General features: G+C 44.3%; 2 protein-coding genes across 2 annotated transcripts in view; one reads left to right on the top strand and one right to left on the bottom strand.

Moving 5' to 3' along the window:
* Positions 1–18592, top strand: part of FANCD2 (FA complementation group D2) — a gene marked incomplete at its 5' end in the record, with an annotated part of 70108 nt that extends 51516 nt beyond the window's left edge. The window contains 15 exon segments of the mRNA XM_077451566.1: positions 1122–1235; positions 1693–1821; positions 4498–4616; positions 4741–4851; positions 5118–5245; positions 5336–5435; positions 9064–9183; positions 13077–13170; positions 13258–13329; positions 14115–14153; positions 14240–14314; positions 15457–15531; positions 15661–15807; positions 15893–15985; positions 18039–18592. Coding sequence (XP_077307692.1) covers positions 1122–1235; positions 1693–1821; positions 4498–4616; positions 4741–4851; positions 5118–5245; positions 5336–5435; positions 9064–9183; positions 13077–13170; positions 13258–13329; positions 14115–14153; positions 14240–14314; positions 15457–15531; positions 15661–15807; positions 15893–15985; positions 18039–18080 — 1458 coding nt within the window.
* Positions 18593–18934: 342 nt separating this feature from the next.
* FANCD2OS (FANCD2 opposite strand) lies at positions 18935–20321 on the bottom strand. The gene is given in 2 exon segments (XM_077451071.1): positions 18935–19177; positions 20226–20321. Coding segments are annotated over 2 exon segments (339 nt in total).
* Between the last annotated feature and the right edge of the window lie 1610 nt (positions 20322–21931).

The raw sequence follows: 21931 nt of genomic DNA, 5'->3' as shown, positions 1-21931 counted from the left end.
GGGTTCGGTATGAAGCTGATGGTAAAAGGATCAGGGTTCGGTTTGAAGGTGACAGTAGAAGGATCAGGGTTCGGTATGAAGGTGACGGGAGAAGGATCAGGGTTTGGTATGAAGGTGATGGAGAAATGATCAGGAATCTATACGAAAGTGAGGGTAGAAGGATCAGAAATCAGTATGAAGGTGACCGTAAAAGAATCAGGGCTCAGTATGTAAGTAAGTAAGAGTAGGAGGATCAGGGCTTAGTATGAAGATGGTTGAAGGATCTGGGCTCAGTATGGTGAGGGTGGTGGGATCAGTGTTCTGTACAAAGGTGAGGGTCGAAGTAGCAGAGCTCCATAGAAAGATGAGAGTTGTAGGACCATGGCTCAGTACAAAGGTGAGGGTAGAAGTAGCAGAGCTCCATAGAAAGATGAGGGTGGTAGGACCATGGCTCAGTACGAAGGTGAGGGTAGAAGGATGAGAAATCATTATAAAGATGAAGGTGACGGTGGAAGGATTGGGTCTTTGTACAAAGGTGAGGGTGAGAATCAGGGCTCAGTATGAAGGTGAGAATGGTAGGATCAGAGTTCTGTATGAAGGTGAGGGCAGAAGGTTGAGGACTCTGTACAAAGGTGAGAGTAGAAGGAGCAGAGGCTAGTATGAAGATGATAGTGGACGGATCTGAGCCTCAGTATGAAGATGTTGGTGGAATGATCAGGACTTTGTACAAAGGTGAGAGTGAAAGAATCGGGGCTAAGTAGGAAGGTGAAGATGGAAGGATCAGGGCTCAGTACAAAGTGAGGGTGGTAGGACCAGGACTCCATAAGAAGGGCAACTTTATCACAAAACACTTTAATTTCTTACTTTTCTGTGTTTGATGCTTAAAAATGAACTTCCTGTTTCTATATGAGGAAAATGTTGGCACTTTGGCGCATTCCTCTGTGCCTGAATAGTTTCTGAGGTCTTTTATCTGTCATGGTATGGACATCGCACACTCTTCGCTGCTTAAATGTTGATGTCTGTGTGTCCCTTACAGTTCACTCAAACGCATAGGACACTTTCACTGATGAATCTGTAAGGGTCAGAATGAGTGATGTGGTGCATTGTGTGGGTGTTCCTCACTATGAAATGTTTACTGACAGGCGACAGAGGTGGTGCAGCTGGGACCAGCCGAGCTAGTATTCCTTCTGGAGGACCTTTCCCGCAAAATGGAACATGTCCTCATGGCTGCAAAGAGATCATCTTTCCTGTTGAAGGTATGGAGCCTAAACAATAAAACATTCTTCCACAGGATGGGGAGGTGTGTAAGCCATACACTGCAAATCTGCTAAAGGAAAGCGATGGCTTCATTGTGTTCAGAGGGCTCTCCAGGGTCTCTTGTGTCCTCTCTATGTTCCTGAACAACCTGCAGATGTTCATCCATCACAAGCTGCCTGGAACACTCTTGGTTCTGGACTTCATGGGCTTCATCATGAGGAATGGTTGCTTCACCTGGAAAAAGGCAGTGTACGTTGTGTATAACCGGTGCTTTTGAAGAGTTCCAGGCCTAAAGAAAGAAGAGAACATTAAAGTTTTGAGCCACAATAGCCTAATTATGTGTTTTTACTGAAAGGGTTGTTTAACTGACCTTACTTTAGGATTCATTTTAATTGGCCAGTGTGAATGTAGGTAACACTGAACAGAGTTCTTTTTTCAATTCTCCTGTCTGTCCAGGTGAAGGGATCCAAGAACACAGAGTTCTCCCATCTAAAGCAGAAGGCTCCACAGGAAGTGGTCAAATTTGTGGTGCAGCTGCTGAACCCCCTGTGCAACCACATGGAGAACACACACAACTATTTCCAGGTCAGCAGACACAGCTCATTACCTGATATGCAATGCAACTCATTAACAAATATTTGATGCTGGTACTGACTACCCTGTATTGATCTAGTTAGTACACAATAGGAGCAGCATGCCAGTACTGAGTGCACGTATTACTTGATATTGATCTGTTTAGTATACAATGGGAGCAGCAAGTCAGTACTGTTTTTTTGGTGTGCCTGAGACAGGTGGCACAGGGTCTGAGTGACATCTGGTCTTCCTCAGAGCTCCTGAAGTTGGAGATGTTCCAGAGACCCTAGTGGTCCTGGGTTGCTTCTCTGTAACTGTCAGAGAAGAGTAGCCGGGTCCAGAGAGAGGTCCTAGCTGGCAGAAGAGTAGCCAGGTCCATGCAGGGTTCTTGGCAGGCAGAAAAATATTCAGGGTCAATCCGGGTCAGCAAAGGTCAGGCAGTTTCATAGGTAATTATAATGGCTTATATTTACCAGTGGGATTGTAGCTGGTGAGAAGAGACATCACCAACCACTTCAAAGACTGAAGCTTAAATACCCATCTGGCCAGAGGACACACCCAGCGTCATTTTAGGGAACTTTGGGAGTCCTGGCCGGGATTTTGTGAGTTCCATTGGAAATACTGGCAGGGAATTTGCAAGTACCATTGGAAGTCCTGGCATAGATTCTGTGAGTACCATTGGAAGTCCTAGCATAGATTCTGTGAGTACCATTGGAAGTCCTGGCATAGATTCTGTGAGTACCATTGGAAGTCCTGGCATAGATTCTGTGAGTACCATTGGAAGTCCTGGCATAGATTCTGTGAGTACCATTGGAAGTCCTGGCATAGATTCTGTGAGTACCATTGGAACTGTTGATAGGGATGCTGCAAGTTCCATTGGAAGAGTTCCATTGCAAGGGATTCTGCAAACTCCATTTGAAGTCCTGGCAATACTTTATTGGTATAGTTCTCGATGGAAGTGAAAATCGAGAATTTCTCCTCTTTATGCCGCGTACACACGAGCGGACCATCCAAGATTTTTCAGACGGGATTCCACTCATGCTTGTCTTGCATACACACGGTCACACAAAAGTTTGCTGAACTTTCGACCGTCAAGAACGCGGTGACGTACAACACTGCGACGAGCCGAGAAAAATAAGTTCAGCGCTTCCGAGCATGCGTCGAATTGTTTCCAAGCATGCGTCAGAATTTTGCGCGTCTGAACTTTTTCCGACCGAAAAATAGAGAACCTGCTCTCAATCTTTTGCTGGTGGGAATTCGGTCAGCAAAAGTCCAATGGAGCGTACACACGGTCGCATTTTCTGATCAAAAGCTCTCATCGGTCTTTTGCTGGCCGAATTTCTGATCGTGTGTACGCGGCATTATGAATTAATAAAAAGGGTCTGGAAAATTCACAGGTTTTTTTATGTAAGAAGGAAGTAACTGAGAGAATCAAACATTATAGGTAATGGGTGAGGGTAATACTAGGGGGTGTGGTCATGTTCTCCTTTTTTTTTTTTGTTTTTTTCTTCTCCTCTGGGCGGGGGTGATGGAATACCTGTAACATGATGGAATATCCCTAACATCATGGAGTATATTATGAGATAGGTCCATGTTTATGTTGATTGTGTTTTATGTTTTGTTTATTATGAATGTTTTGTAAATGCTTGTATATATTTATATGGGGCTGAATTGAATTGAAATGGAATGTTTTTATATGTATAAAAATGTAATAAAAATAATTGAAAGAGAAGAGGAAGTCCTGGCAGGGATTCTGCGAGCTCCATTTGAAATACTGGTAGGAATGCTGCAAGCTCCATTGGAAGGTCTGGCAGGGATTCTGCAAGCTCCAGTGGAAGTCCTGGCAGGGATTCTGCAAGCTCCAGTGGAAGTCCTGGCAGGGATTCTGCAAGCTCCATTGGAAGTCCTGGCAGGGATTCTTCAAGCTCCATTGGAAGTCCTGGCAGAAATTCTGCAAACTCCATTGGAAGTCCTGGCAGAAATTCTGCAAGCTCCATTGGAAGTCCTGGCAGGGATTCTGCAAGCTCCATTGGAAGTCCTGGCAGGGATTCTGCAAGCTCCATTGGAAGTCCTGGCAGGGATTCTGCAAGCTCCATTGGAAGTCCTGACAGGGATTCTGCAATCAACATTGGGAGTCCTGGCATAGATTCTCAGCGTACCACTGCAAAGCCTGTTAAGGATTCTGGAGGTCCTAGCATGGGTTTTGTTGTAATAGGTTCTGCCAGGACTACATGCCTATAGTACTTGATTTGATTAATTTACACTGGGAGTGGCATGTCTGTCCTTAGTGCTCATAGTAGTTGATTTTGATCTCATTAGTATAATAATGGGAGCAGCATGCTGTTCCTGGGTGCCCATAGTACTCTGTATAGGTCTAATTACTATACTGTACAATGGGAGCAGCATGCTGGTTTTTAGTACCCATAGTACTTGGTATTGATCTAATTAGTACACAGTGGGAGCTGCATGGCCGCACTGAGTTCCCCAGAGTACTCTATTGATCTGATTAGTATACAATGAGAACAGCATGCTGGTCCTCAGTGGCCAGTGTACTAAATAGTGACCCGATTACTAAACAATGGGAGCAGCATGCCGGTCCTAAGTGACCTGATTCCTCTGTATTGATCTGATTAGAATAATACCAGTGTATATTGTGTGCTGAGTTCTGTGTCTTCCTCTCAAATTCAGACTCTGCTGACAGAGAAGAATGGCGTAGTGGATGCCCTGGGGATAGACCTTAAAGAACATACCTACATGTCCTCCTGTTACCAGCTGCTGCTTCAGGTGTTCCATGCCCTATTTGCCTGGTTTGTCATCTCTCCACTATACTTATCCCATATATATGAATGGGGATGTGGCATTGGTCACTGTGTGTATCTAAGGCTGCACATGCGGCCAGGCAATGCAGTGACTTTGTGTTTTTTTATTCAGGTCTGGATTCTCTCAGCTTGAGAACCGCTCTTTGCTGAAGGCAGCACTGGGTATCCTGGTGGAAAGGCTGAAGGAGACGGCCTCAGATCTGACGATAGAAGAGCTGGTCAGGTAAGAAGATCCTAATAAGCTGTGGGGTCTATTTACTAAAACCGGACAGTGCATAATCTGGTGCAGCTCTGTACAGAAACCAATCGGCTCCCGGGTTTTATTGTCAAAGCTTCATTGAGCAAGCTGAAGTTAGAATCGAATTGGCTCCCATGCACAGCTGCACCAGATTTTGCACTCTCCATTTTTAGTTTAAATCAACCCCAGTGTGTGACTGACAGATCTGTGGCTTCCCAGAATTCACTGCTCTCCTCCACCTTTACTCCCAGCCACAGTTTCAGCTACCTGCAGAACCTTTCCAGCAGCGTCCCGAGCACCCGCTGCGCCCTGTGTCTTACACAGCTGCTGATCAGCCTGGCAGAGAAAACTGACGCCCTTCCGTATCACAGCAAAATAGGTATAATGGCCGCATCCTGACCTCTCAGCTATACTGCCTGACCCGCTAAACATGCGTGTAACCTTGTGTGATCTTTGTTTGCTGAAACAGCTTCCATTGTGAAACGTTTCCTGTGCCAGTCCTGGGTACAACCCAATGGCGAGCGTGAGAGGGGAATACGATTTCATGAGAACCTGCAGAGCCTACTGTGGTGAGTGAAGTGAGGGAGACATTGTGGGGGGTTTACTAAAAGACAAATAGACTGTGCACCTTGCAAAGTACAGTTGCTCCAGAGCTTGGTATATGAGGTGAAGCTTCGCTTTACAAAGAATACCAAATCATGTGCAAGGAAAATTTGTAAAAAAAAAACAGCAGATTTGCTTGCACATGATTGGATGATGGAAGTCCATAGAACTTCTGCTCATTTACTTCTGGAGCAACTGCACTTGCACAATGCCTTTAGTAAATAGACCCCATTATTGTAGTGATCCCCAGAGCGCCCCCTGCATGCTGAAATATATGAAAGCGCTATTGAAACCAAAAACCCCCCTGTTTTCACATGGTGATCCTGTATTTGAGCGCCCCCACTTTGGATGAAGGAACACAGGGTGGCACCTTGAGACAGCAGCATTGTCAGTCTGGGGGTGTTTGATGTACTAGCAGATTTAGATACACTTGCAAACTGAAGCCAAACTCCAGCTCACAGTTACACGCAGGGAGTGAATTGGATGTGACCTGGCACGCTCGCTTAGCACACATGGCGACCTTCATCCCTAAATTTGTTCATAGAAAAGGAGAGGTAGTTGGTGAGTGAGGTCCGCCATGTCAAATAAGAACAAGATTAACACATAAATGAAGTTACATTACATGATTTATGGTTACAGTCTAAAATTCATACCAGATTCTATAAAAATACATTTTATCAAATAAATAGGTAGTCACATGACTTACACTAAAATATGCTGCTCATAGCATGCAATGCAATTGAAAAATTGAAATGATAAATACACATGATGAAATAAGTTGATAGAAAATATATATGATAGGAACGAGTATCTCTTGATATCTGGTGGCACTCGACGCGTTTCTTGGCATTACAGCCATTCATCAGGAGTGTAATGATGTAATATACTAGAAAGGCAAATTAATATTAGTTATTGATGGTACCCTCTTAATGAGGGGGGGGGATAAGAAGATTTATGTCCCAACTAAAATGAGTCCTGGTATAGATTTTGTGAGTACCATTGGAAGTCCCGGCAGGGATTTTGTGAGTTCCATTGGAAACACTGGTAGGGATGCTGCAAGCTTCATTGGAAATACTGGTAGGAATGCTGCAAGCTCCATTGGAAGTCCTGGCGAGGATTCTGCAAGCACCATTGGAAATACGGTCACTATTTAGTACACTGGGCACTGAGGACCAGCATGTTGTTCTCATTGTATACTAATCAGATCAATAGAGTACTCTGGGGAACTCGGTGCCACCATGCAGCTCCCATTGTGTATGTATTGTATGCAATACAATTGAAATGATAAATATATATGATGAAATAAGGTGATCAAAAATATATGATAGGAACGAGTATCTCTTGATATCTAGCGGCACTCAACGTTTTTCTTGGTATTACAGCCATTCATCAGGAGTGTAATGATGTAATATACTACAAAGGGAAATTAATATTAGTTATTGATGGTATCCTCTTAATGAGGTGGGGGGGGGGGGGGTAAGAAGATGTATGTCCCAACTAAAATAAGGACAGTTGGAGACTTACTGCATAGCCTCAAGGCCAGGTCCGGTGTCTGCATAGGAAATAGCTGGATCATGCTATGACCTCCCTGCTGTCCTTTGGGCGCTGTTCTCGGTCCCTGGAGGGTCTCAACCTCGGGGGAGACATCACGCCCGATATCCCCATTTTCCTATGCAGACACCGGACCTGGCCTTAAGGCTATGCAGTAAGTCTCCACCTGTCCTCATTAAGAGGGTACCATCTGTAAGGTGCGCCCCTCCTTGGTTTGCTCGAGCTGGACTTTAGTGGTCACTGGAAAACCCTTTCAATCGATTGGGTAAATCGGGACAACCATGCACAATCGAATGGGTTATCAGGAATACGATTTATTATTTCCAGTATACGGAATATATACATTTCAGACATTGCATAAAGACAGAGGGAAGGCCTCTTGTCAGCCAATCAAATTACACAAGACACAATGGGTTAGGCCTTTTGAGCAACCAATCATATACATCCACATTTATTTTCGTCATACATTAAGCGGAATTTTTAGGGGATTTCTGATAAGAAAAAGTCCCTAGATATATATATAAAAATATGTTTTCATGACCTTAAGTTGTTTATCGTAATTGGAACATAAAACTGCAGGCCAATGTTCCACTACGCCCTAAAATGTTCTAAGTCTATAAAACGTAAATGTCAGCTGCGACCGCAAGCGCGTCCTGTTTTTTGCGAATTTACACTTCAGAAGAAACTTGCAAAGCTTTGCATATGAAGCTGTTTCCACTCATTTCTATTTTTTATATATATATATATATATATACACACATATCTGGTGTGTGTGTGTGTGTGTGTGTATATGTGTGTGTATATATATATATATATATATATATATATATATATATATATATATATGCAAGCAGTTTCTAGTATAATAAGATGAGTATAAACTTAAAGGGTGACTCTCCCTATCCTTACACCATCAATAACTAATATTCATTTCCCTTTCTAGTATATTACATCATTACACTCCTGATGAATGGCTGTGATGCCAAGAAACGCGTCAAGTGTCACTAGATATCAAGAGATACTCGTTCCTATCATATATTTTCTATCAACTTATTTCATCGTATATATTTTTCAATTGCATTGCATGCTATGAGCAGCATATTTTAGTGTAAGTCATGTGACTACCTATTTATTTGATACAATGTAGTTTTCAGGAATCTGATATGAATTTTAGACTGTAACCATGAATCATGTAATGTAATTTCATTTATGTGCTAATCTTGTTCTTATTTGACATGGCGGGCCTCACTCAAAGTCCCAACTACCTCTCCTTTTCTAGTTACATGCAGGGGTTGGCAACCCTGGCACTCCAGCTGTTCTGGAACTACAAATCCCAGGAGGCACCTTTAAGACCCCATTCACACAAAGGCAGTTTTCAGACAATTTAGCACTAGAAATAGTGCCTGCAAAGCACCTGAAAGCTGCCTCCCATGCCGCCCGAATGTGAAAGCCCTGAGTGCTTTCACACTGGGACAGTGCGCTTGCGGCACGTTAGAAAATGTCCTTCAGGCAGCATCTTTGGGGCGGTTTGGGAGCGCTGTGTATAGCGCCCCCCCCCCCCCCCCCCCAACGCCATGTCCATTGAAATGAATAAGCAGCGCTGCCGAAGCGCCTGAAAAGCTCCTCAGAAGCGCCGCAACACAGCGGTTTTAACCCCTTCTTTGGCAGCTATCGGGGGTTAAAAGCACCCCGCTAGTGGCCAAAAATCACTGCTCAAACAGCGCTAAGGCAATGTTAATACGAGCATCGCTTTAGCGCTAATGCACAGGTGGCCGCAGTGTGAACGGGGTCTAAAAATCTGAAAGCCACAGGCATGACCCTCACAGGCAGAGATTTGTAGTTTTGCCATAACTGGAGTGCCAAGGTTGCTTACCCCTGGGTTACAGCAACTGTTTTGTTTGTTTTTTTTCTTTTGGGATAAAGGTGCTTAGCCCAGAGGTCTGCTGTGTCCCCCAATGGATTATCTGAGGAAGAATTTTACGAGTACAAAAAAAAAATCACTTTCATGGTCCTAAACAATGAATGATCTGTCCTATCTTGCAGTATATACCTGCAGTACACAGATGTCCTCAAAGCCGTGGAAGACATCTGCAGTGTCGGGGTGTCAGAGCTGACGAACACCACAAAAGAGGGACATTCATCCACCTATCCAACCCTAAACAGGTGATGTATTGAAATGGATAAGAACTACAATCTAGTTCAAGGTCATCTGCTGCTGTTTCTAATTAAATGTATAAATGTGCATGCACATTAGAAGTAAACACTCTCTGAGACACGTTCAGCTCGGTTACTTCTAACTTCTGATTTATTCGTGGGCGGTGTTAATAATTTATACAGAAAGATACGTCATTGCTATGTCAGTCTAATTGGTACATCGTATTGGTTAAAATACAAGAGAAATGGAGAAACTTGATGCTTTAAGTTTGGTTGAAGCTGGTTCTGTTATCTCATATGCATTCTTCTAATGCGTGGGAAGCAGGGGGTACCCGCCATCTTTAACGCCAAACGGAGAGCCAATCTGTATACTACATAATAAGTAAGGAGTTTATCATTATGTACATTAGATTCCTTCACAGTATCATGAGCTTGGCAGCTGCCGCTCTTGTGCCCTGGTCACATTGGTATTTAATATAGGTACTTGTATAACCCGGTCAAATTACGCAGTGCTTTACATATACAGTGGTGTGAAAAAGTGTTTGCCCCCTTCCTCATTTCCTGTTCCTTTGCATGTTTGTCACACTTAAGTGTTTCGGAACATCAAACCAATTTAAACAATAGTCAAGGACAACACAAGTAAACACAAAATGCAATTTGTAAATGAAGGTGTTTATTATTAAAGGTGAAAAAAAATACAAACCATCATGGCCCTGTGTGAAAAAGTGATTGCCCCCTTGTTAAAACATACTATAACTGGTTGTCCACACCTGAGTTCAATTTCTCTAGCCACACCCAGGCCTGATTATTGCCACACCTGTTCACAATCAAGGCATCACTTAAATAGGAGCTGCTTGACACAGTAAGGTCCACCAGAAGATCCTTAAAAGCTACACATCATGCCGAGACCCAAAGAAATTCAGGAACAATTGAGAAAGAAAGTAATTGAGATCTATCAGTCTGGAAAGGGTTATAAAGCCATTTCCAAAGCTTTGGGAATCCAGCGAACCACAGTGAGAGCCATTATCCACAAATGGCGAAGACATGGAACAGTGGTGAACCTTCCAAGGAGTGGCCGGCCGCCCAAAATTACCCCAAGAGCGCAGCGAGGACTCATCCAAGAGGTCACAAAAGACCCCACAACAACGTCCAAGGAACTGCAGGCCTCACTTGCCTCAGTTAAGGTCAGCGTTCATGCCTCCACCATCAGGAAAAGACTGGGCAAAAATGGCCTGCATGGCAGAGTTCCAAGGAGAAAACCACTGCTGAGCAAAAAGAACATCAAAGCTCGTCTCAATTTCTCCACAACACATCTTGATGATCCCCAAGACTTTTGGGACAACATTCTGTGGACCGATGAGACAAAAGTGGAACTCTTTGGAAGGTGTGTGTCCAAGTATATCTGGCGTAGAAGGAACACTGCATTTCATAAAAATAACATTATACCAACAGTAAAATATGGTGGTGGTAGTGTGATGGTCTGGGGCTGTTTTGCTGCTTCAGGACCTGGAAGACTTGCCGTGATAAAAGGAACTATGAATTCTGCTGTCTACCAAGAGATCCTGAAGGAGAATGTCCGACCATCTGTTCGTGTACTCAAGCTGAAACGAACTTGGGTTCTGCAGCAGGACAATGATCCTAAACACACCAGCAAGTCCACCACCGAATGGCTGAAGAAAAACAAAATGAAGACTTTGGAGTGGCCTAGCCAAAGTCCTGACCTGAATCCTATTGAGATGTTGTGGTATGACCTTAAAAAGGCTGTTCATGCTCGAAAACCCTCTAATGTAACTGAATTAGGACAATTCTGCAAAGAGGAGTGGGCCAAAATTCCTCCAGGACGCTGTAAAAGCCTCATTGCACGTTATCGCAAACGCTTGGTTGCAGTTGTTGCTGCTAAGGGTGGCCCAACCAGTTATTAGGTTTAGGGGGCAATCACTTTTTCACACAGGGCCATGATGGTTTTGATTTTTTTTCACCTTTAATAATAAACACCTTCATTTACAAATTGCATTTTGTGTTTACTTGTGTTGTCCTTGACTATTGTTTAAATTGGTTTGATGTTCCGAAACACTTAAGTGTGACAAACATGCAAAGGAACAGGAAATGAGGAAGGGGGCAAACACTTTTTCACACCACTGTATATTATACATTCACATCAGTCCCTGCCCTTAAGGATCTTACAATCTAAGGTCCCCAACTCACATTCATACATACAAATTAGGGTTGCACCAATACTGTTTTTTTATCGGCAAGTACGAGTACCGATACTTTCGATCAGGTAATTGCCAATACCGAGTACTGATACTTTGCGATGCGATTTGTGTCAATTAAAAAAAAAAAATGGCACAAATTGCACTGCAAAGAAATGTATGCAATTTGAACAGGAATGTGATGCGATTTCCCCCAATGCTTGTGTGTGTGTGTGTGTGTGTGTGTGTGTGTGTAAAGGGATTAAAGGGCCATCTAGTGGGCCCTTTAACCACTTGCAGACCATCCACCGTAGTTGTACTGTGGCAGAATGGCATGGCTGGGCGAAACGTTTTGTAACGTTGCTTCACCCTGTGGCCACTAGGGGGGAACATGCCCCCCCCCATGCTCGTCCCCCCACGCTCGCCCCCTGAGCTGATGCAAGTGCCTGGCGGTCACGATTACCGGAAAACCGGGATCTCTGTGTGTAAACACACAGTTTCCGGTTCTCTGAGGGGAGAACAGACAGATCGTCTGTTCATACAGAGTATGAACAGTGATCTGTCCTCTCCCCTGCACAGTCCCCTCCCCCTTCAATTATAACACAGACTAGGGAATACATTAACCCCTTGATTCCCCCTAGTGTTCACCCGTTCACTGCCAGTGACATTTTTACAGTAATCAATGCTTTCTATAGCATTGATCACTGTATTAAAGCCACTGGTCCCAAAAATGTGTCAAATTGTCCGACGTGTCCACCATAATGTCGCAGTCCCGATAAAAATTGCAGATCGCCGCCATTAATAGTAAAAAAAAATATATATACTAATAAAAATGCCATAAAACTATCCCCTATTTTGTAGACTATATAACTTTTGCACAAACCAATCAATATGCGCTTATTGCGATTTATTTATTTTTATTTTTTTTCACCAAAAATATGTAGAAGAATACTTATTGGCCTAAACTGAGAAATATATTATTTATTACAGCAAAAAGTAAAAATAATGTGTTTTTTTTTCTAAATTGTTGCTCTTTTTTTTGTTTAACAAATAAAAACGGCAGAGGTGATCAAATACCACCAAAAGAAAGCTCTATTTGTGGGGAAAAAAGGACGTCAATTTTGTTTGGGAGCCACGTCGCCCGACTGCACAATTGTCAGTTAAAGCGAAGCAGTGCCGAATCGCAAAAAGTGCTCTGGTCAGGAAGGGGTTAAAATCTTCCGGGGCTGAAGCTGTTAAAAAACAAAAGTAAGAACTCGCAGTACATATATGGCCACATGCAAAAAAATCGACATAGGTGTCCCGGTTCGCCGATGATGGCAAATCACGGCCACTGGAGGTGCTCACAGGGCTGGAAGAGAAGTTCCGGGACCCTGTGGGTATAGGGCGGAAGTGATGTCAGCTTGGGGGTTGGACTGCCTCTACTTCTCCTCCAGCCCTGTGAGACCCCCATGCTGCCAGGCGGATGTGCTAACCACTTAGCCCCTGTGCTACCCGTCACATGACACAGTGTGGTCTAATGGTCCATATTTTAATGTTCTAGTCCCATGACACAATGTGGTCCTGGCAGCTCTCATGGTGTTCTGGTTACCTGAGAAGAAAGAAATGCTAATCTGTCTTGTTGATGTCACCTTAGAGTGATGGTGTCACGGTGACTTCATACAGTTACTGTGCTCACCCCACTTCTCTTGTCCGTTTCTCCTCTTGCAGACAGAGCTTTGGGGTGTATTTCCGAGTCTTGATGGACAGCCTGGAAAAGTATGTGAGGAATATTCCAGTGGGGAAGAAGTCGGACAGCCTGGAGGTGTGTTGTAGTTCTCTGCTTTGTGTACAGATCTTGTGCTTCCATTTCTTATCCCATCACTGAGGTGGGTTGTTGTCTTTCTTCCAGGTTCAGGCCGAACGTCTTCTACAGTGGAGCTTAGCAGTCCGCAATTTCCACATCCTGGTCAACCTGATTAAGGTGAGTTACACTTAATGTGCATTTCGCACACAGATGAGGCCCAGGGATTTAATGTACAATGCATGCAACACACAGACCAGGTCTAGGGCTTACATGTACAATGCATGCAACACACAGATCAGGCCCCAGGGGTTACATGTACAATGCATGCAACACCGAGACCAGGCCTAGGGGTTACATGTACAATACAATGCATGCAACACACAGACCAGGCCCCAGGGGTTACATGTACAATGCATGCAACACACAGACCAGGCCCCAGGGGTTACATGTACAATGCATGCAACACACAGACCAGGCCCCAGGGGTTACATGTACAATGCATGCAATACACAGACCAGGCCCCAGGGGTTACATGTATAATAAATGCAACACACAGACCAGGTCTAGGGGTTACAATTACAGTGTGCATGCAACACACAGGCCAGGCCCAGGGGTTACATGAATAATACATGCAACACACAGATCTGGTATAGGTGTTACATGTACAGTGCATGCAACACAAAGACCAGGACCAGGGGTTACATGTACAACACACAGAAAAGGCCCAGGGGTTATATGTTCAGCGTATGTCACATAGAGGGGCCTTGGACATTACGTGTATGTGACACAGAGACCAGGCCTGTGTGTAACACATATGGTGTATGTCACATGGAGACAAGGAGGGGTACACATATATGCTGTGTGTAACACAAATACTGTACAGCCATGTGTCCCCACCAATCACCTGTATTGCCGTGTGTCCCTACCACTCATTCATCTCCTGTCACTGTTGTCTTTTGTAGATATTTGACACCAGGCCAATGTTAAGCATTTGTCTAAAGGTAAGTCGGATCGCTCACCCTTTCTTCTTCCTTTTGTACTGATAAATGTGTTTTGACGGCTTTCTTCACCTCTGTTTTGTCTGCAGTATGGCCGCGTCTTTTTGGAGACATTCCTTAAAGTGGGTATGCCTCTCCTGGACTGCAGCTTCAAGAAGCACAAGGTGAGATAGATGGCAGCGCACCGTCCTCCTACATTGTTAGAAAATATCCATAATCCATCAACATGCTTCCACCATTCTCATGTCTCACCCATAACCCATCTGTGTGCTCCCTCCATTCTCAGGTCTCACCCATAACCCATCTGTGTGCTCCCTCCATTCTCTTGTCTCACCCATAATTCACCTGTTTGCTCCCTCCATTCTCTTGTCTCACCCACAATCCATCTGTGTGCTTCCACCATTCTCATGTCTCACCCATAACCCATCTGTGTGCTCCCTCCATTCTCTTGTCTCACCCATAACCCACCTGTGTGCTCCCTCCATTCTCTTGTCTCAACCATAATCCACCTGTGTGCTCCCTCCATTCTCTTGTCTCACCCATAATCCACCTGTGTGCTCCCTCCATTCTCTTGTCTCACCCATAATCCACCTGTGTGCTCCCTCCATTCTCTTGTCTCACCCATAATCCATCTGTGTGCTCCCTCCTTTCTCATGTCTCACCCATAACCTATCTGTGTGCTCCCTCCATTCTCTTGTCTCACCCATAATCCATCTGTGTGCTCCCTCCTTTCTCATGTCTAACCCATAACCCATCTGTGTGCTCCCTCCATTCTCTTGTCTCACCCATAATCCATCTGTGTGCTCCCTCCTTTCTCATGTCTCACCCATAACCCATCTGTGTGCTCCCTCCATCCTCTTCTCTCACCCATAACCCATCTGTGTGCTCCCTCCTTTCTCAGGTCTCACCCATAACCCATCTGTGTGCTCCCTCCTTTCTCTTTTCTCACCCATAGTCCATCTGTGTGCTCCCTCCTTTCTCAGGTCTCACCCATAATCCATCTGTGTGCTTCCTCCTTTTTTAGGCCTCGCCCATAAACGATCTGTGTGCTCATGTCTGTTTCATGTCTAATCGATAATTGATCTGTTTGCTCCTGCCTTTCTCGTACCTCAGCTATTCTCTGTAAGTTCCCGGATTGTGTGTAGCAGTGACTCTTGTTGGCCCCAAACTGCTTACTTTTCTTCATCCATTGAGGGACACAGGAATTGCATTGGGGTGGGCTTTACTGCTGCTTATAGGTGGTTGGGACACTGGCAAACAAAAACAGTTTTAAGCCACCCTAGTATTCTATTATTGTATCTTGCAGGACGATGTGCAAAACCTGCTGAAAATCTTGCAGCTGTGTACCCGGCAGCTTCACCACATGTGCGGTCACTCTAAGGTACCTGTTCTGTCTCTTCTTCCCTCCTTTGTCATTCTGCTAGGTACAGCTCTGTACCATCAGGTCCCCACACTGGCCGAGTCCTCCATGGTCTGCTGTCCTAGATGGACTTTTTTTTCTCATCCACAGATCCACCAGGATGCCGGGCTCACCACACACGTCCCTCTCTTAAAGAAGACCTTGGAGATGTTTGTGTACAGAGTTAAGGCCATGCTGACGCTGAACAATTGTCAAGAGGCCTTCTGGCTGGGGAACCTGAAGAACCGAGACCTCCAGGTGAGAGCTGGGAGATACTGCAATCAGCACCGGCCACCCTCCACTTATCTGCTATTCACTACCCATGGGGCTTCTCTGTATTTAGGGTGAAGAGATCTTATCACAAGCGGCACAGGAAAGTGAAACGGAGGAGGAGCAAGAATCACAGCTTCCTGCAGAGGAACAGGAGCCTGAAGAGGTACAGGGTGTGCCTGTAAATGGGGAAGCGGAGGGTTGAATACTTTGGAGGGGATTTACTAGAACTGGAGAGTGCAAAATCTGCATAGAAACCAATCAGCTTCCAGGTTTTATTGTCAAAGCTTAATTGAACAAGCTGAAGTTAGAAGCTGATTGGCTCCCATACACTGCTGCACCAGATTTTGAGTGCTCCAGTTTTAGTAAATCCCTCTCTTTGTGTTTGGCTGTTATGGGGGAAGGGGGTTATCAGACTCCATGCTTGTTGGGGGGGGGGGCGTGGGTGGGTGGGTCTGCAGACTCCATGCTTGTTAGGAGGGAGGTAGTTTGCTTACTCCATACTTGTTAGAAAGGGGGGGAGGGGGTCTGCAGACTCCATGCTTGTTAGGAAGGAGTGGGTCTGCAGACTGCATGCTTGTTGGCAAGGAAGAAGTCTGCAGACCCCATGCTTGTTGTCATGGAGGGGATCTGCAGATCCCATGCTTGTTGTCATGGAGGGGCTCTGCAGACCCCATGCTTGTTGGCATGGAGGGGGTCTGCAGACCCCATGCTTGTTGGCATGGAGGGGGTCTGCAGACCCCATTAGGGCTGAAACAACTAATCGATTAATCGACAACTAATCGATTATGAAATGAATCGATTATTATTTTCATAATCGATTAATCGGCCAGTAACATAATGGGGTTAAAAAAAACTAAAAACCTTTATAGTACAAAAAGTTCTACAGTAAAAAAAAAATGAACCCCTTACAGTAGTGATTATCTGCTTTTTTCTACTATAAAGGGCTAATTTTCGTTTTTTTAACCCCATTATGTTAGTAAACATCTTCGACTTGGTTCACATCTCTGTGTTTATTGGTGCTTTTTGCAGAAATGCACTACAGTTCATTTACATGGTTTCCTATGGGACACGTTCACATCTGAAAGGGTCAGGGACTTTTAACGCAAAATGGTGCTTTATTGGATCAATATACTTCAATGGAGAAGCTGCAGAAAAGCGTGTAATGCGTTTTTTGCAGCAATTTGTGTTTTTTAATCTGCCCAAAAAAAAAAAAAGGCAAAAATGCAACTTGCAGTAAAATCACGTGCGCAAAAATCAAAACGCACTGCAGAAACAGATCAAAAGCAAACTGCGTAGGTGTGTACTGAGCCTTATGCTGACCACACCGATCAGTTTTCAGATGAGTATATTCCAACTAAAAATCTTTGTACATTCGCTGAATGAAAGAATTTTGTTTGAACTTTTCACTTGTTTTTAACATTCTGTTTTTAAAAGTAATGTCATTTCTGAACGAAAACCACAAACACTGTCTGAAAATTACTTTGACTAAGAAGTTTTCTATTATTTCCAAATTTTCCCGTCACTGTGGTTGAAAATTAACATCAATTTGACCCACTTTTTTTTCAAAGGTTATCAACCGATTAATCAAAACAATAATCGGCCAACTAATTGATTATGAAAATAATCGTTAGTTGCAGCCCTAGACCCCATGCTTGTTAGGATGGAGGGGGTCTGCAGACTCCATGCTTGTTAGGAAGAAGGAGTCTGCAGACTGCGTGCTTGTTGGAGGGAGAGAGGTAGTTTGTAGACTCCATGGTCGGTGGGATTTATCTGCAGACTCCATGCTTGTTGTAGGTATTGTGGGCTCCATGCTTTTTTGTGAGGGTGGGGAACTTTTCAGTCTCCATTCTTATTAGAGGGAAGGGAGGAAGCAGTGTTTATGAAGCATTATAGTGAAAGGGAATAGAGAAGTTGTGTTAATAACGTGTCACAGCAGAGGCATAAACAAAGGCAGTGTGTATGATACATCATGGAGGAGAACAGGTTGGTGGCATATATGTAGGACCCCAGGAGAGGAGTGTGCAGAATTGGTGTGTATGAGTGTCATAGTGGAGGACTATTGGGTTGTGGCTTGTAGGAATCCTTATATAACATAACATGCAAACAGTATCTGACTGTCAGAAGGGGTTGAAAGTTTACACTTTGAGTTTGGGGTTATTTGGGGGCTGCAGTAAGACTATCCTGGGAACAACTTCTGATTGTGTCTTTGTCTGCAGGAGGAGGAGAGCGAGGAGGAGGAAGAGGAGGAGTCAGACTAATGGTCGTCTTTACCATTCTAGTTGATCTATTTTGTCTACACCGCAGACGGGAATTGTCTCGTCTGCGGAGAAGAGAAATAATAAGGATATTTCCAGAGCATCTAATGGACTGCATGTTGTCACCGCAGGGCCAGCCTTCCTTACAGCGGCCAACCAGAGACGAACTGCTGGCACTTTAAAGCATTTGCAACGAAGGCCTCGGGTATGGCATGTCCTACTGGAGAACCGGCTGCACTTTCCAACCAGCAGCCTGCCAGTGCCCACCTTTAATGTTATAATCTGCCTCAGCAAGAGGAAACTGAGAAGCTGATTGGTTGCTGGGATAGAAATATGGTTGGACGTGTGCCCATTATGTTGTGAAAGCCACGCAGTTCTGTTCCGTAAGGGGGACCCCCCCCCCCCCCTATTTTTGTGTCTGTCACAGATTGCCGTCACTATAAATGTATGTGTTACGTGTCTTTTTATGTGTATTGTAATAAATGGAGGACAATAAAGTTTTATTGATCTGTGAATTCAATGTTTTATGGGGCAATCTGCCTTTCCAACTGTAGTCCTCAATTATCAGCAGGCCTGAAAGAAGAACCGTCTTCAGAAACCAGTCGGCTCGCGGCTGTTATTTGTTTGTCACTGGATCACATGGTTTTATGGCAACAGATTTGCACATGATTTGCACATACGCAGCTCTGTTGAACATGTTTATTATAGGAATCTATCCGGGAAGAGGAGATGAACATTCATCAGTTATATTATGGAAGTTTTTTCATTCCTGGTAGGGTTGGTCTTTACATGTTGTAGAGTAAACACACATTTCTTGTGAATGGTGAACAGTAACTGATGCATATCTTAATGGCCAGCTACGTATCTACGGCGCCCTGCTCTGGCGGCTCCAGGTACAGCTTACTGACTACCCTGCTGAACGCTGACTTCTCTGACACGTGAAAGGTTCCGCTCCATTTTGGTAGCTGCGCCGTAATCATGTGACGAAACACCACGTCCAGTCCATGCAGAGATATTGGCCTTGGGTGCCATGTCTTCCTTCTGTTTTTGATGTGGGCTGCCAGGTTAAAGGTCAGTGGGCCATCCAGGAAGCCTTCTACCTAGAAGTCGGGACAGTTTGAACTCTTCTCTATCCAAGACATTCACAGAGCTATGGTATAATTTGGGCTTTGGTGTAGCTCGTAAGCTTTCTTCATCCAGCGGAATCCATGACCAGAGCTGGTACTACTACATTTTTATTACAGTATCTACAGGAGAGAGAGGAACGTCAGTACAACGATGATGTAAGAAGGCTCTTAGAACTGGCACATCTCCATCCAACTATCTGCAGGAGAGAGAGAGAGCAACATTAGTACTATGGTGACTAGAACTGGTACATTTCCATCCTACTATTTGTAGGAAAGAGAGAGGAACGTCAATACAATGGTAATGGAGGGGGGTGAACAGAGCTGGTACATCTCCATCTTACTATCAACAGGAGAGAGGGAGAAAAGTCAGTGCGATGGCGATAGAAGATGGCAGCTAGAGCTGACCATCTCCATTCTGCTATATCTGTAGGAAAGAGAGAGGGATGTCAGTACAATGATGATGGAAGATGGCAACTGGAACCGGTACATCTCCATTCTACTATCTGCAGGAGAAAGGAAGGTCAGTACAATGGTGGGAGAAGATGGCGACCATAACTGGTAAATCTCCATCCTACTAATTGCAAGAGACTGAGGAATATGGAAGACAATGACCAGATCTTGTACAGCTCCATCCTACTCTCGGCAGCATAGAGATAGAGAAACGTCAATAAAAATGTGATGGAAGATGGCGACAAGAGCTGGTACATCTCCATCCTACTGCTTGCAGGAGAGAGAGGAATGTCAGTACAATGATGATGGAAGACATCGGACCAGAGCTGGTATATCTCCATATTTCTATCAGTGGGAGAGAGAGAGAGGATATTCAGTAGAGTGATGATGGTGACCAGAGCTGTTACATCTCAGTCCTACTATCTGCAGAACAGAGAAAGAGAGGAAGGTCAGTACATTCGTAATAGAGATGTACCAGCTCTGGTCATCATCTTCCATCTTACTGTCAACCGGAGATAGAGGATGAAGGAAGACGGGACAGTTTGAACTCTTCTCTATCCAAGACATTCACAGAGCTATGGTATAATTTGGGCTTTGGTGTAGCTCGTGTAAGTCATTGTAAGCTTTCATCCAGTGGAGTCCATGACCAGAGCTGGTACTACTACATTTTTATTACAGTATCTACAGGAAAGAGAGGAACGTCAGTACAATGATGATGTAAGAAGGCTCTTAGAACTGGCACATCTCCATCCAACTATCTGCAGGAGAGAGAGAGGAACATTAGTACTATGGTGACTAGAACTGGTACATCTCCATCCTACTATTTGTAGGAAAGAGAGAGGAACGTCAATACATTGGTAATGGAGGGGGGTGAACAGAGCTGGTACATCTCCATCTTACTATCAACAGGAGAGAGGGAGGAAAGTCAGTGCGATGGCGATAGAAGAGGGCAGCTAGAGCTGGTACATCTCCATTCTGCTATATCTGCAGGAAAGAGAGAGGGATGTCAGTACAATGATGATGGAAGATGGCAACTGGAACTGGTACATCTCCATTCTACTATCTGCAGGAGAAAGGAAAGTCAGTACAATGGTGGGAGAAGATGGCGACCATAACTGGTAAATCTCCATCCTACTAATTGCAAGAGACTGAGGAATATGGAAGACAATGACCAGATCTTGTACAGCTCCATCCTACTCTCGGCAGCATAGAGAAACGTCAATAAAAATGTGATGGAAGATGGCAACAAGAGCTGGTACATCTCCATCCCACTGCTTGCAGGAGAGAGAGGAATGTCAGTACAATGATGATGGAAGACATTGGACCAGAGCTGTTATCTCCATATTTCTATCAGTGGGAGAGAGAGAGAGGATATTCAGTAGAGTGATGATGGTGACCAGAGCTGGTACATCTCCGTCCTACTATCTGCAGAACAGAGAAAGAGAGGAAGGTCAGTACATTCGTAATAGAGATGTACCAGCTCTGGTCATCATCTTCCATCTTACTGTCAACAGGAGATAGAGGATGAAGGAAGACAGGCTAGGAGTGGTACATCCGTTCTCTGTTACACAGAGTCAACTGATACTTGAAGACCCTTTAACACAATACAAATATCTCCAGAGTTGTCTTGTTGCTTCCTCTTCTTATTGGATTACAAAAAAAGTATAACATTTCATTTCATTTTCTGGTACAATGTTTTTATTGAGATATATATATATATATATATATATATATATATATATATATATATATATATATATATATATATATATATATAAGGGAAGAACCAGGTGACAAATTCCCACGCAGGGGATATGAACATAAAACATAAAAAAGAGGTTCACTTAAAAGTGCAAAATAGAATATATGTTATGAGCGTTTAGATTATAGACTCACACCGGCCCACCAGCTGGAGCCGGGGGCCAGTGCATTATGCCCGAGTCATGAGACCCAGGGGCTAAGGCGGGCAAGGGGATGCGGGGGTTGGCCGCACAACGGAAAAGAGAAAAACAATGAAAACTAAACAAAGGACAGAACTAAAATCAGAAAAAACAACCAGTAAAAGGGGGGGGGGGAATGATAGGTATGGAGCAGAGCAGCGAGCAAGAGGCCCGGGGACGGAGAGAGAGTGGGGAAGAGAAAGGGGGGTCCCCCAGGCTGTAGGTCGGGGCCAATTTGAATCTAGAGACCTAGGCTAGATGAATTTAGATTAGGGAGTAAGAAGGGCCACCTTCTAAGGTAAGGGCCCATACCTTAAGGAATCTTGCATGGGAGTTG

This window comes from Lithobates pipiens, unplaced genomic scaffold (assembly GCF_037356315.1).
Source record: "Lithobates pipiens isolate NorthernLeopardFrog02 unplaced genomic scaffold, aLitPip1_a1.2 Scaffold_23, whole genome shotgun sequence".
Classification (NCBI taxonomy): domain Eukaryota; kingdom Metazoa; phylum Chordata; class Amphibia; order Anura; family Ranidae; genus Lithobates; species Lithobates pipiens.
This window is presented reverse-complemented; position numbering and strand designations above follow the sequence as displayed.